The sequence below is a fragment of the Physella acuta genome, unplaced genomic scaffold (genome assembly GCF_028476545.2).
Source record: "Physella acuta isolate Inbredline_101_S28 unplaced genomic scaffold, ASM2847654v3 ptg000941l, whole genome shotgun sequence".
Taxonomy (NCBI): Eukaryota; Metazoa; Mollusca; class Gastropoda; family Physidae; genus Physella; species Physella acuta.
In genome coordinates, this window is record NW_026732458.1 from 350,646 (window position 1) to 367,090 (window position 16,445).

General features: G+C 36.4%; 1 protein-coding gene across 4 annotated transcripts; it reads left to right on the forward strand.

The window, feature by feature from the left end:
• Positions 1-1,089: 1,089 nt before the first annotated feature.
• On the forward strand, positions 1,090-9,363 carry LOC131953699 (flavin reductase (NADPH)). Of its 4 annotated transcripts, none has more exons than XM_059317017.1 (5): positions 1,090-1,114; positions 6,658-6,819; positions 7,526-7,727; positions 8,334-8,498; positions 8,656-9,363. In XM_059317017.1, the coding sequence occupies exons 1-5, from the start codon at positions 1,112-1,114 to the stop codon at positions 8,817-8,819; spliced, it is 696 nt and encodes a 231-aa protein (XP_059173000.1). In that variant the 5' UTR covers positions 1,090-1,111; the 3' UTR covers positions 8,820-9,363. The 4 variants fall into 4 exon arrangements, with proteins under 4 accessions (XP_059173000.1, XP_059173001.1, XP_059172998.1 ...); XM_059317018.1 differs by lacking the exon at positions 1,090-1,114 and adding an exon at positions 2,403-2,640; XM_059317015.1 differs by lacking the exon at positions 1,090-1,114 and adding an exon at positions 4,086-4,274.
• The last annotated feature ends 7,082 nt before the right edge of the window (positions 9,364-16,445 follow it).

Sequence of the window (16,445 nt, forward strand, 5' to 3'; positions counted from 1 at the left end):
AGGCTGTATACGAATAGGAATTTTTATAATTCATCTAAAAATATTTAGTATGAAGCATGTAGATTGTAATTATAATTCATCTAAAAATATTTAGTATGAAGCATGTAGATTGTAATTATGTTAAACATAATATTAATGCGAGAAATATGACGAATGCATGTTTGATGACGCGGATGAAAGAGAGTGAAGTTTTGCCATAGGAACGGGTTGTTATGGTATGCAAGCTAGGTAGTTCGGACTAGGGAGAATGTGAAAGATACTTCGTGTAATGTCGATAGTTTTATGTTTATACGAGAATAGTAGTTGAATAATTATTGACCAAGAAAATAATAGGCATTGTGTAAAGTGATTATCGCCTGTATCGTGTTGATGGGATTGCAGATGGTAGTGGTACGCTTTAAATGGTAGTAGATCACGTGATCAAACACGACACTCTCACAGCAGCCCTAACAGTCATGTATAAATGTGTCATCTAGTCCATATGGTCTTTGTGCTAAATTTCTCTTTTGCACATTTTTCGTTGTGTTTTTTTCTGGTTGCGCATTTTTCTGTTTCCGTTTGCGCTTTTTTCTGTGTGCGCTTTTTTCTGTGTGCGCTTTTTTCTGTTTGCGCTTTTTTCCGTTTGCGCTTTTTTCCGTTTGCGCTTTTTTCTGTTTGCGCTTTCTTCTGTTTGCGCTTTTTTCCGTTTGCGCTTTTTTCTGTTTGCGCTTTTTTCCGTTTGCGTTTTTTCCGTTTGAGCTTTTTTCCGTTTGCGCTTTTTTCCGTTTGCGCTTTTTTCTGTTTGCGCTTTTTTCCGTTTGCGTTTTTTTCTGTTTGCGCTTTTTTCTGTGTGCGCTTTTTTCTCTTTGCGCTTTTTTCTGTGTGCGCTTTATTCTCTTTGCGCTTTTTTCCGTGTGCGCTTTTTTCTCTTTGCGCTTTTTTCCGTGTGCGCTTTTTTCTCTTTGCGCTTTTTTCCGTTTGCGCTTTTTTCTCTTTGCTCTTTTTTCCGTGTGCGCTTTTTTCCGTTGCGCTTTTTGTTTTGCGCTTTTTTCCGTTGCGCTTTTTTCCGTTGCGGTTCTTTCCGGCCACCATAGATCTAGGCCCTAATTAGCATGGATTATTAAAGTGCAATATGGTAGGAAAAAAACGGAAATTTTAAATACTGCTTTTATTTATTTTATACATTGAACATACGTTTTAATAACTAATTAACTAACCAATGGTTTTACTAACCCTGCTCTTGATTTACGCTACGACAGAGCTATTTTTAGATAACATAAGGAAATTGTGCTAAAATTGTCACTAGACTTTTTAATTACCTTGTTTTTCATAAAAAATGTTTAAATAACAATCTTTTATCTAATAATCAGGGCAGGCCTAGGGCGCTATCCATTAAGGGGCGTAAAATGTGTAATTGCCGTTATTAAAAAGTAATAATTAATAACTATATTATGTAAACTAAAGACAGGGTAATATAAAAAGGCGTAGCAATCTATTTCGGTGCCCAGGACGAGCTATCAATTTTGCGCCCCATGTTCAAATTGGGCCTATATATAGTTATTCTCGTTATTAAAAATTCGCCGCCACCCTACTTTGGAAAGGTAGGGGCGGTTTTTACCAGTCACTTTGCCTTTTTATTTTGGTGTCACATTATTGATGTAGAAAATAATTAAGGCCGTAATGCCAGGTAGCAGTCAACATTCTTAATTTCAACTGTATATAATTCAGTAATTAGCTTTTTATATTATTATCTACCCATCTATATATGAATGTATTATTAGCGCCCCTTTGGGTCGGCGCTGTCGCGGCCGTTCCATCCGCCCTCCCCTAGCCACGCCTCTGTTAATATAATAAGATAATTATTGTATTTATTAATGTAATTCTTTTAATTCAGAACAAGATGATTCAGATGATTATGTGATTGGGGGGGGGGGGGGGGCGTTGAAAGTTTTAAAGTGGATTATTACATAAAAGCTTGTTATCAAAACGATTTTTATGAAAGTTTTATGAAATATTTTTAACTCACTGTCTTGTTTCTGCCTGTCGCCAGTCTGTCTAGATCGAAACGCCCGAGCTAAATTACGGGCATTTAAAACATTTACGGTACTGAAAAAAAATAAAATAATAAAAACGTTTTAATAACAAGGTTTTATGTACACTACTATCTGTAAGTGTCTAGACACTACTATTTAAATAACTATAAATTTAATTATAGTTATTTAAAGAAACGCGTGGGCCACTTATAAGTATCTATGACTATTGGTTACCTTTACTAATATTTAGGAAGAGACCCACGCTTTTCTTTATAGTTTAATTTATTTTCTCCTATAAGTGCATTATTACATAAAAGCTTGTTATTAAAACGTTGTTTTATGAATTTTTAGTTTTTCCACTTAAAACGCTCAGTGGCCCGTAGACTTTCTCCACGTTTGTTACATGGTTGTTACGCCACTGTCCAAAGCCAAGCAGAGCACATAGCCTAGCAATAGCATAGATAGATTTACACAGAGGGATGGGCAAGGCAGTAACTAAAAGCTTGGCTTTCGTTTTTTTTTAAAGTCAGAAAGTATATTCATCTGACCTAGGCCGAGATCTAGATCTACATGTTGGTTAGCACGCGCAACTGTGAATTAATGTTGAGCTGTTGCTGCTGTTCGAAAGGTTGATGTGATTGTTTTCATTTTCTTTTTCTAGATTCTAGAGTAGATTAGATCTAGATCTAGATCTAGACTAGAATGTCACTAGTTTCTAGATTTAGATCTAGATCTAGAGGTCTAGATCAAGTCAAGATTTGCAGATTTAGATAGAAATCTATCTAGCTAGATCTACATCTAGAATCTAGATCTAAGTCTAGATCTAGATCTAGATCTAGATTATAGTACTATTACTATGGCCTATTTTTAACTATTTTAGTATTTAATTTTATTAGGGCCTATCTAATAATAGTAATAGGCCTATAGATTCTAGATCTATTTCTAGATTTAGATTCAAATAGATTCTTGATTCTAACTATTAGTAACTATTACTAATATTATAATAATAAAGATTTAGACATCTAGATCTAGATAGATTGTCTAGAAGATGCTTGGCTTAGATTTACTTGATTTAGAACATGGGTCTCCAAACTTTTCAGTCCGAGGGCCGCATTAACTATCAAATTTCAGTTCGGGGGTCAGGTTCTTTCAGGCATGTATTTGATTTTTCTGGGCAAAGTTCCTCAGCCATCAACAACAAACATTTTTTTTCTGTGGACATAAAAATCTCCGTGGGCCGGATGAGAGGACATCGGGGGCCGTAGTTTGGAGACCCCTGATTTAGAATCTTAGATCCTAGATCTAGATCTTGATACTTTAGATCTAATACTTGTAACTTGTAAGTAGTATAGTAAGTAAGTAAAGTTCCCTTTCAAACCTGACGGTTTATGGGGCAAGTGAAGTAGAGTTCACTTGTTTCTGTGACCTCGGCATATGAAGAAAATAGAGATAGTGTGGTCAACACCATGCTCAGCAGCCTTTACTTCCCCTAACGGAATGTGAGTTAAGTACTCATCAGAGCTGGGTGGACTCAGGGATGGTCTACTGACTTGAACCCGGATTCGAACTCGAGACCTTACGGGTTAGCAGTCCAGCTCTGATATATAATACTTGTACTTGTGATTGAAATATTATATTATTAAATGATAGTATAGGCCTTTTTAAAAAAATATATTTCATTATTTACATTTGGGATAGCACACAAGTCAATTTGAATAGGGCTAATGGCTAATGATTTAAAAAAAAAATTAAGCCTAACGTTTTATTAAATTATTATAGATGTAGATCTAGATTCTAGCTGTACTTCTTTCTGGCCTTGATTATCAGCATTTTTTTCTGACACAGAAGGCTGAAAAAGTCAATGTTATGATCTGCAACATGTGTTATTGAGTAATTTATAGTGTATATAATCTAGTATAGATTTTAGGTTTTGGGATTAGGTTTTAATCTTTGATAGATTTAGTAAAAATCGATTATAATTTCCAACAGCTGGATAGAATACTGTTAGTTAAAGTGTTATTGAAGTAGATATATTTATGATGTATAAATGTAGGCCTAAGTATAAATTAAATAGTAAATAAATAGAAATATATAGGCCTAGTGTTAAATATTGTTAAATGTCTGTAGTGTAGGCCTACACACAACACTCTACAATAGTCTACACTACTCTACACACTACAGTTCACCACAACTGAGAAGAGTCAATAGACTCTGTGCTTAAGATTAGTCATGAACAGTTTAAAATCTGTGTATTTAGCTATGGTTTGTATTTTTCTTTTAAAAAAAAACAACCCGAAAAACTTAGTTACTGATAGATCTAGAGATCCAAAATCACTTATTAGGGCCTAGATTAAACTAGATTTTTTAATAGGTTTAAATTCTAAATATCTAGGCCTATTCAATATTAAAATAATTAGGATACTATTGTTAATAATATAATAGGCTTATCAGTATTGTCAGCGTTTGCAATTTAAAAAAAAACACGATCCGAAATCTTTCATTACTTTCTGATACTGAGCTCTTGAGAATGGGTTTTGCAAATCAATAAGTTTTTAATTTAGGCCTATTGTAAATTAAATAGTTTAAATTTTAAAAGTTCATTTCCTAATGTTATTTAAAAAGTAGAATGGCTTTCCCTTTGTTTTCATGGTTTTGCTATGACGTTGCCAACATTGCTATATTTTTTCATCCTTTTCTCTCACTGCTGGCTTTTGAGTATCAATTCACTAAAAGCATTCTGAAATTGTGTAATTTCTAAACAACTCTCCTAATTGTATTAAAAATAATGTATCATATATCTCTCCTTTTTTTTCATCTCTAGATTGTTTTTATTGAAGGTTCAAATTTTGCCAAATTTTTTTTTACCTTAAGTATTGAACATACACATATTTTGATAAAAGGGAAATTTTGCGCATCTAATCCGAACATTTCGGACTTCTATAGCCAACGCTCATCCTTTTATTGCTATGTGAAACATGGTACCCTCCGGCAGATTTTCCACACCATTATGCGGACAGCGGCTATCTTCAAGCGGGGATTACATTTTTTATTGCCTGCGAGACATAAACTATACACCAATCTATCGGCCAAGCAATCGTGTTCCCGACGGTGTAGCGACTTTTTTATTTGTTTCACAAATAAGTTGGATAAACGTTGTTTTCTACAAAGTAAAATTTGATATCAACAAACTCCATATAAGGGCATGCACGTAAATATAATGAATGGGAAAAGATTCTCTGATACGCTTGACTAATCACATTATAGTACAGTAAATCAAAATAATTCATGATAGGTTGCAATTAACCATGTGGGCTATGTAGCCATCTTGTTTCTAGATGAACAATACAATAACCTGTCTTGTTTGTTTACTTTATTTAAATAATTATACTCTTCTATTTGTTATTTTAAAATTATACAACAACATTTAGGTTAATATTTGAAACTTTGCCAAGAAATATACTGTTGATTGTCACTGTAACACTACTAAACACTGTTTAGTACGTTCTATACTAAGCTGTATCAATGCGTCATGGACATGTTTGTTAGTTTTAAGAATGTACCATGTCCATCCCCTTCTTGCCCCTCTCGCTATTCAACCAACGGCCAGTTTATTATCTTGTTACATCATTATGTGATAGGCTTGAACGCGTGGACTGTAAACGACACATGTGTTAATGTGTGGGCCCATTGCTTGACCCTATCTACACGGATGTGTTATTCGTGGTTAAATGAACATTGGTAATCTATTGCTCATCAGATCTTCACACACTATCCAGCTGGGGGGGGGGGGCATGTCTAGTCCCAAGTGCTGTACCATGGATTGTGTAGTAGGCAGAGTTTCTTCCAGGCATCTCTTCGGGGGGGCAAAGCCCCCCCGAAAAATTTTTACCGCCCCCCCGAACGAAATGAAATTTATATAATTTATATAGAAAATATATACTTTTAACAGTGTCCGCCCCCCCGAAGAAAGTTTACCGCCCCCCCGAAAATTTCAAGTGCCCCCCCGGAGAAAAAAGTCTGGAAGAAACACTGGTAGTAGGCTATTATCAAGAGGCAATAAACTTTTTGCGTGGGCTACAATTTAAGTAGGGATATACATTGTATTGAAGTGAGAAGATTGGATAGCAAACAGAACTTAATCTGAACAAATTTATGTACAGTATACAGAGAAGAATCAAATTGCGCCTTAATCTGAACAAATTTATGTACCGTATACAGAGAAGAATCAAATTGCGCCTTGCTAGGGCGCCACCCATGCGAATTTGAAATTTATTTTTTCGCAGGAACCTCCCCAGGAGTATTCTCAACAATTTCCCAAAGTTTCATGGCGATGTGATGCAAGGTGTAGTAATGCATAAAGGACAAGCACACACCTACAGACACACACACACACACTTTGCTTTTTATATATATAAAACCTAATTTAGTGCTGTAGCACTTGACTTAAAACACGAGGCCCAGTTTATTATTAATAATCTACTCTTACAATAAAACAAATATAAAAATAAACAACTGTGCCACAAAATTGGCTTCTCTGGTAGCTTGGTCAGTGGACAAAAATAGACTCATCTAACTAAAACATTAACAATGATAGACTGGACACCTCTAACTAAAACTATTTTTCTCATTGATTTTTTGTGAGCAGCAAACCAAGGCTGCTTCCATCACCAGCATGAAAGTTGTCATTCTTGGAGCTACAGGACCCACTGGTATAGAGCTGACACATGAGGCTTTACGACGAGGCTATGAGGTGACACTTCTTGTCAGAAATCCGGAAAAAGTGACAATTTTAAATGAAAAGCTGAAGGTATCTTATGTTAAGTGTCATTTGTAGAGTAACTCTTGCATACGCTACTAGAGATGTAACACTAGACATGACATGAGGTGCTAATACTGGACATGACATGTTAACACTGGACATGACATGTTAACTCTAGACATGACATGAGATGTTAATACTGGACATGACATGAGATGTTAACACTGGACATGACATGTTGTCTTATATCAGACACATGTAGTCTTATATCAGACACATGCAGCCTTTATCAGACACATGTAGCCTTATATCAGACACATGTAGCCTTATATCAGACACATGTAGCCTTATATCAGACACATGTAGCCTTATATCAGACAGATGTAGCCTTATATCAGACAGATGTAGCCTTATATCAGACACATGTAGCCTTATATCAGACACATGTAGCCTTATATCAGACACATGTAGCCTTATATCAGACACATGTAGCCTTATATCAGACACATGTAGCCTTATATCAGACACATGTAGCCTTATATCAGACACATGTAGCCTTATATCATACACATGTAGTCTTATATCAGACACATGTAGCCTTTATCATACACATGTAGCCTTATATCAGACACATGTAGCCTTATATCAGACACATGTAGCCTTTATCATACACATGTAGCCTTATATCAGACACATGTAGCCTTATATCAGACACATGTAGCCTTATATCCTGAGCCACTGACCCTGTTTGTAGGTGGTCCATGCAGACCTCGAGAAGAGTGATGAACTAGTGGACCACTTGAAAGGCTGTGATGTTGTTGTCTCAGCACTGGGTGGTAAAGCCGGCATCATGACGCCATGTGATGTCTACTCCAAGTGTGGTCAAGCTGTGGTCAAAGCCATGAGGGAGGCTGGCCTGAAAAGGTTGATTGCTGTCACTGCTTGGGGGACTAAAGGTCATCTTCATTACAAAACTACACACTGTAACACTGGTCAATTGATGGAATACTGGATTACTTTTTTTTAAAAACTTGACACTATTGTTTACTCATTAAACTCTAGACTAATGTTGACTTAACTTCTAGGCTAATGTTGACTTGCGCTCAAGGCTAATGTTGACTTAAGCTCTAGGCTAATGTTGACTTAAGCTCTAGGCTAATGTTGACTTAAGCTCTAGGCTAATGTTGACTTAAGCTCTAGGCTAATGTTGACTTAAGCTCTAGGCTAATGTTGACTTAAGCTCTAGGCTAATGTTGACTTAAGCTCTAGACCAGGGGTCTCCAAACTACGGCCAGCGGGCCACATCCGGCCCGCGATGTCCTCTTATCCGGCCCGCGGAGATCTTTTTGTCCACGGAAAAACCGTTTGTTGGTGATGGCTGAGGAACTTTGCCCAGAAAAATCTTAGACATGCCTGGAAGAAACTGGCCCCCGAACTGAAATTTGATAGTTAATACGGCCCTCGGACTGAAAAGTTTGGAGACCCCTGCTCTAGACTAATGTTGACTTAAGCTCTAGACTAATGTTGACTTAAGCTCTAGACTAATGTTGACTTGTTGACAGATGATCCTGGTCTTCCCTTCATCTGGCGTTGGGTGCTCAAGCCCTCCTTCCTGCGCAACATAGTTAAAGACATGGAGGTGTTTGAGGAGTTCCTGCTCACAGATTGCAGTGACATTAACTACACAGTTGTTCGACCCCCTCGGCTTACCACTGACCCTTCTGATGGTAATCTCTAAATCTTTTATTTTTCATTCTGTTTTGTAGTCAAAGCTTCAATCTTTCAATCTAGAATGAGGCTTATGTGGGAGGGGGGGGGGGGGGAAGAGAAAATACAGAACTAGAGTTTATGAATATATTTAACAAAAATGTGACTGATTTCTAGGTGAAAAAGTGCTAGTGAATGAAGGTTTGTATGTGCCTGACATCACCAACAACAGCATCACACGACAAGACCTGGCCAAATTTATGCTGGATGCTATTGGCAACCAGGAGTACTACAAAAAAATGGTGGCAGTAGCTGGAGGAGCCACTACTGAAAAAAAATGACCTTAGCACTACAGAAACATTCACATGTCTACAATAATTCAATGAAATCTTTGAAAAAATAATTGATGGTATTTTCCATTTTATGGGTTTTTATATCATTGGTTTTTCAAAAGAGTGAGTGTTTATTATCAATGTTTCATTCAAACATAATTGATGAATTTAGTAGGGATTGTTGAGCAAATATCAAGGATGGAAGTTCAGTTCATTTACATATTAAAAAATTGTGTTTAGTGTGTATGTGGTTTGTGAGTGGAGTGTAATATTGATTACCCTTTTTTGACTTTGTAAATTATGTGAAAATACACTGCTTTCATTAACATATAAAAACTATAACTATTTAACTAACTAAAATGCTGCAAGTAAGAAAAAAGTCACAATTCAATAATTGTGACAAACCAGCTTAAATGGACAAATTTTTGTTCAAAATGTTCATACATGTATAGATCCCAAATGGATTTCATATTTCTAATGAGCAGATCTTAATCTTTCTATGACATTTTCCTTTAGAAATATCAAAAGTGTATGTTTTGCTGGATAAAATTCCTTTAATAATTAAAAAGAAAAAAATAATTTGAAGTAAACCATGAAAAGCATGACTTAGCCAATGACTTTTTTTTTTGCAACAAGATAAGAATAAAAAGGAAAACTGGAAAAAACTTAAGAAAAATCTTTCCTTGTCAAATTGTCTTGTTGTGTTCATAATGATCCAATGATCATAACTGTTATATTTTCCTGAACAGAAGCTTTATAATGATACTAAATACGTTCAATTAGCAAAATAAAAAATTAGAATGCAGGTGTAAATAATTTAGATGCTCTTATTAATTAGAATAAAGGTGTATTGTAAAAAAACCAATTTAGATTCTGTTATTGTTACTATAGAAAAATGTGTAGAGTATTGTGATGAGTTGGGTTTTAAAATAACAGACATATTCCAGTTTTCTGGTTTTCATTACAGAAATATTTGACATACTTATAATACAATAAATTGGTGATGATATTAAAAAAATTAAATATCCTGTATAGTTATAATATTAAAAAATAAGCGTTTTAATTCATCTGTTAAAAAGTTGATAGTAAAATTTGGGGGTTGGGGGGAATCTCTGTCAGGACATAATCCTATAGTCCACCCAGCTCTGATGGGTACCTGACTCTAGTCCACCCAGCTCTGATGGGTTCCTGACTCTAGTCCACCCAGCTCTGATGGGTACCTGACTCTAGTCCACCCACCTCTGATGGGTACCTGACTCTAGTCCACCCAGCTCTGATGGGTACCTGACTCTAGTCCACCCAGCTCTGATGGGTACCTGACTCTAGTCCACCCAGCTCTGATGGGTACCTGACTCTAGTCCACCCAGCTCTGATGGGTACCTGACTAGTCCACCCAGCTCTGATGGGTACCTGACTCTAGTCCACCCAGCTCTGATGGGTACCTCGCAGGTAAGATATAGGTGGCTGGACATGGTGCTGACTACACCAACCCCTCATATGTTGAGGTCAAGAAACATGAACTGACGTTTGAAGATATTGTTTACAATGTTAAGGCCATTGTATGAACCCTACCGGGTTGCCAGTCAACTTTGTTCCATTTGTACCTGTCTATTGTTTTAGCTCATGTAGTAAATACTTTTACATAACAAAAGAACACGTTAAATAAACCTGGCGTGATTTCCCCTAAACTTTCTCAAATTCTTATGCAACACTACGAGTGGTGGCACCTCGGGATATAGACATGATTTTTAATCCATTTTTAATTACTTACTTTTAAAAATAGAATATAGATGTGATGTCATTTTAGTGGGGGGGGGGGGGGGGGGGTCTGGCTTTTTGTGACGACGTGTGAGGGAGAGGGGGGGGGGGGGGTAAAAATCGACAAAAAAACGTGACGTCATTTATGGATGACCCCATGTGATTTTTTTGCATGGTGCAATACTTCCTCTAGATCTACTCTGTATACGAAAAAATTAACAATACATCCATTTTTGATTTTTGTGACCTAATGGATTTTAAAGCAGCACTGAATTGTGATGAGGGTCTAGTTTTTCCAAAAAATGACAAATCTTTTTAGACCTAGAAGTCTTTAATATTAGTATTTTGTGTATACTTATTTTATATTTAGATATAAATAAATTTGCCCAATTATTTGAATAATATGGTTTATTATCGCCCACACGTATACAGATTAGTTTAAAATTTTCTGTTTTTGCTTAAAACTCTAAAATAATTTTTTTAGATGTACATTTATAAATGTACATTTATAAATGTATTATAATTTAATTATATTAGGTAAGTAAAGATTTGAGATCATATGAAAATAATGCATGAGTTAGAAATGGAATAAGTCTTTCAGTAGGATCCTTGTATTTAAATAGTCATGTGACAGCAAGCCCACTCATGGTGTCACTAAGCAATAAGCCCACAGAGCCAATCAGCATGTCACTAAGCCCACAGAGCCAATCAGCATGTCACTAAGCCCACAGAGCCAATCAGGATAGGGCCTATCACTAAGCCCACAGAGCCAATCAGGATATCACTAAGCCCACAGAGCCAATCGGCGTGTCCCTAAGCCCACAGAGCCAATCAGGATATCACTAAGCCCACAGAGCCAATCGGCGTGTCACTAAGCCCACAGCCAATTGTTGATACAACTTCATGGAACGAATGCACGCTCTGGTAGTTTTTAAACTGCTTGTGAATACCCGCATTGAAAAACAATTAATTTTTTTGGTAACTCTCAGTCCTAGAGCTAATATTTACAAAGCCTTCAATATCAGCTTACTGATCCAATATTTCAGTGGCTTAGTGCAAAGTAGAGCAAAACTAATCAATAGGTTTAGCCCTATACTATTTAATCAGGCTAGCGATGGGGTGGGGCATCAAGCGTTGAACCATCTGATTCTGGTATATTGTGTAATTCATAATCAATTATTTTAATTACATTCTTCTGGTCAATATGTAGCAAACGTTTTAATTAAAATATCTTGCAATGCTTTCGGGCTGTTGGTTTCTGATTTTAACAGGGAATGGTAACAGAGCTGTAGTTTTAATTGTTTTGTGATCCAGTGGCGTGCAGAAGGGGGGGGGGAAGGGCGGAAGGCCCCGGGCATCCACCACTGGGGGAGGGGCATCCACCGGGGTAATTAAAAAAAAGTTGCGATACGTTGTGTCATGGTGTCATCAAAACTTTCCATATGTTTGCCGATCTCACCCAAAACAAATTGTAACACTTAATCGTCTGTCACTCGTTTTAACATTACACTGTCCGTATGGCAAAACTTATATCGAAAAAGCGGGCATCAGTGAAGTAGTAGTCCTATGGTAGTCATTGATATTCCCTTAATAAATGTCTGTGATATTTATTTGGTATAGCGTAGGGGCATCTTTTTGAGTACTTGTGACCAAATTATTCCCATGCACTGTAGGGGCATCTTTATAGTAATTATTCGTATATTCATTATAATATATTTTATGAGCATCTAGTAATATGCACAAAAATTAGGATATTTAAAAAAAAACACAAACGAAAAAACAAACACAACACTCATAACATAAACACAATTTAAATGCAATCATAAAGGCATATTGCTCACAGTCTAGCCCGCAGCGCCAAATCGCGCCCTTTCTGAGCGCCGGCGGACGCGCCTGACACAGTGAATGACTACAAAACAGAGGCGTAGCGACCCTTTCCGGCGCCCGGGGACTAACTTTCGTTTTGACCCTCCCTCAAACTCACGATTTGCACCCCCTCCCCTCAAAATTTCAATGTCCACTCCACCCCCTTAAAATTTTGATTTGCACCCCCCTCAAACTTTCGATTTGCACCCCCCTCCCGCCCTAAAACTTTCGATTTCCACACCCCTCGCAATTTTTTTTCAACAGACTTTGGCGCCCCCTAAGGTCGGCACCCGGGGACATATGCCCCCCCTCGCTACGCCTCTCCTATAAAACCCCCAGCTTGTCCGCAAACCGAAAGATAGAATAATAATAAATAATATACAATAAATAATAGGCAATATTTAAAATATCCGTGTTTTACCTACCATGTATCACTTTATCAATTCACGCATTTTTTTCCAGTACTTTAAATTTTAAAAATTTACAATAGAGTTTCATAACTAAAACCATTGCGCACCCAATGAACGTGATGACGCGTCTATAATATTGCGGAATAGTTGATAAAACATTATAAGTAGTAAACAGTAAATTCAGTGAATGAAATAAATAAAAGATTGCCTTTTATCAATCCATGCTAATTATAATTTTCTAACAATAATTTCCTCTTCCACATCCGCACAATTTGCATTCACATTTTGCTAATTATATTATTGCAACACAAATTCCTTCTAGAACGTCCGTAGATTTGCATTCACATTTTTAGCGCAGTTTCCATTCTGGAGAATTGCGTTTATTAACCCGTCATTTCTGGATGTATGAATGTATGAATGTGTGTCAGCAGCTTTAAGTCGTATCTCCTCCTCAACGAAGCAATATCGAGGACTAGTTTGAAAAGCAATTATGTTAAGCAAGTTACCAGGATGATAGTGGGCCAAAAAAATTCCGGGTTTCTTTCATGGATTTCTCGGAAAAGCCAAAAAACCTCGAAAAAATGCAGTTTTTGGCCCATATCTCGGCAACCAGACCACTTAGCGACTTGAAACATTTACCAATCGATTCCTGCCATAATTTAGAACAATATTGCCGAAGAAAGTTTTCAAAAATATCCTTTCGTTCGGTCACAAATTTTTTTTTGAATTAATTAAAATTTGGACCGAATTAGTAGGCATGTTTATCCAACCACACCACACGCGTCATCACGTTCAATAGCTGCGCCATCACGTTCAATGGCTGCGCCATCACGTTCGGTAGCTAGGCGCGCAATGGTTTTTAGTCATGTAACTCTATTGTAAATAAAACATGTAAACTACTGAAATTTTTTTAAATAAAAATCGTTTTAATAACTAACCAATGGTTTTACTAACCCTGCTCTTGATTTACGCTACGACAGAGCTAATTTTAGATAACATAAGGAAATTTCGCTAAAATTGTCACTAGACTTTTTAATTACCTTGTTTTTTATTAGCGTGAGTTTAATTTATTTTTAAATTACCTCCTTTGTCAAAATTAGAAAAAGGAGTTAAATTAATTTGATTTTTCTACCCTACTGTTATTACGTTATTAAAATTATCCACTTTTTCTGGGAATCTAAACGAAAATGATATTTGACATTGATCCTTTTAATATGTTTTAGAAAGGTGCGTGTATTTACGTTTCTTTACGTTATGCGAAAGAGTAAAAAAAACAGTGGCATTTATAAAATAACTTTATTTCCTTATTTAAACAAACCCTACTCTATAATTTATAATAAGACACTGCGGTGCACTGAAAAGCACTGCATGGTGCAATGTTTACTTTTATGGTTCCAAAATCTATAACGATGACGGAAGGAAGGACTGACACACGCTCAGCCCGCTTATATATTATACTAGCTGCATCCCGTGCTCCGCCACGGTAAATCTTTTTAAAATATACCAACTTTGGAACAGAACAAAACAAACAAAAACACAACACAAACAAAACACAACCACAACCACAACACAACCACATTACAACCACAACACAATCACAACACAACCACAACACAACCACAACCACAACACAACCACAAAACAACCACAACACAACCACAACCACAACACAACCACAACCACAACCACAACACACGGTAAATCTTTTTTAAATGTACCAAGTTGGGAACAGAACAAAACTAAATACAACACAAACGAACGCAAAGAAAAAACAAAAACGAAAAAACAAACACAACACTCAACATAAACTCAATTTAAATGTAATCATAAAGGCATATTGCTCACAGTCTATCCCGTAGCGCCAAATCGCGCCCTTTCCGAGCGCCGGCGGAAAATTTCGATTTACACCCTCCCACCTCCCTCAAACTTTCGATTTCCACCCTACCCCCCCCCCCCTCTTGCTACGCCTCTGTTATAAAACCCCTAGCTTTTCCGCCAATAAATTAAAGGCAGTATTTAGAATATCCGTGTTTTACCGACCATATTGCACTTTATAAATTCATGCATTTTTTTCAGTACTTTTAAAAATTTACAATAATTTACAATTTTCATGACTAAAACCATTGCGCACCTAATGAACGTGATGACTTAATATAATAATGGAGAATAGTTGATTAAAAATTATAAGTAGCAAACATTACATTCAGTGAACATAATAAATAAAAAATAGCCTTTTATCAATCAATGCTAATTATAATATTCCAACAATAATGTACTCTTACACGTCTGCATAATTTGCATTCACATTTTGCTAATTATATTATTCCAACAATTATTCCGTCTTGCAGATTTTGCATTCACATTTTTAGCGTGAGTGCAATTTATTTTTAAAATACCTCCCTTGGCAAAATTACTAAACAGTTTAATTAGATTTTTCTAACCTACAGTTATTATGTTATTAAAATGTATCCACTTTTTCTAGGAATATTAACGAAAACTATATTTGACATTGATCCTTTTAATATGTTTTAGCAATGTGCGTGTATTTAATATCCTCTTTACGTTATGCAAAATTGTACAAACAGTGGAAATTGTAAAATAGCTCTATGCCGCTATATAAACAAACCCTACTCTAATACTTATAATAAGACACTGCGGTGCACTGAAAAGCACAGCATGGTGCGTAGTTTACTTTTATAGTCCCAAAATCTATAGCGATGACGGACGGACGGACGGAAGGAAGGAAGGAAGGAAGGAAGGAAGGACAGACACAGCCCGTTTATATTATAGACTAGCTGCATCCCGTGCTCCGCCACGGTAAATCTTTTTAAAATATACCAACTTTGGAACAGAACAAAACAAACAAAAACACAACACAAACACAAACACAAACAAAACACAACCACAACCACAACCACAACCACAACACAACCACATTACAACCACAACACAATCACAACACAACCACAACACAACAACAACCACAACACAACCACAAAACAACCACAACCACAACACAACCACAACACAACCACAACCACAACACAATCACAACCACAACCACAACCACAACCACAACACACGGTAAATCTTTTTTAAATGTACCAAGTTGGGAACAGAACAAAACTAAATATAACACAAACGAACGCAAAGACAAAAAAATAAAAACGAAAAAACAAACACAACACTCAACATAAACTCAATTTAAATGTAATCATAAAGGCATATTGCTCACAGTCTATCCCGTAGCGCCAAATCGCGCCCTTTCCGAGCGCCGGCGGAAAATTTCGATTTACACCCTCCCACCTCCCTCAAACTTTCGATTTCCACCCTACCCCCCCCCCCTCTTGCTACGCCTCTGTTATAAAACCCCTAGCTTTTCCGCCAATAAATTAAAGGCAGTATTTAGAATATCCGTGTTTTACCGACCATATTGCACTTTATAAATTCATGCATTTTTTTCAGTACTTTTAAAAATTTACAATAATTTACAATTTTCATGACTAAAACCATTGCGCACCTAATGAACGTGATGACTTAATATAATAATGGAGAATAGTTGATTAAAAATTATAAGTAGCAAACATTACATTCAGTGAAC

Excerpts from the sequence above, each read along its gene's own strand:
- LOC131953699 (XM_059317015.1), top strand. The coding sequence starts at position 4,242 with ATGAACAGTTTAAAATCTGTGTATTTAGCTATG. Across the intron at positions 4,275-6,657 it reads AATCTGTGTATTTAGCTATG|CAAACCAAGGCTGCTTCCAT; the intron begins GTTTGTATTTTT and ends TTTTGTGAGCAG. Across the intron at positions 6,820-7,525 it reads TTTTAAATGAAAAGCTGAAG|GTGGTCCATGCAGACCTCGA; the intron begins GTATCTTATGTT and ends CCCTGTTTGTAG.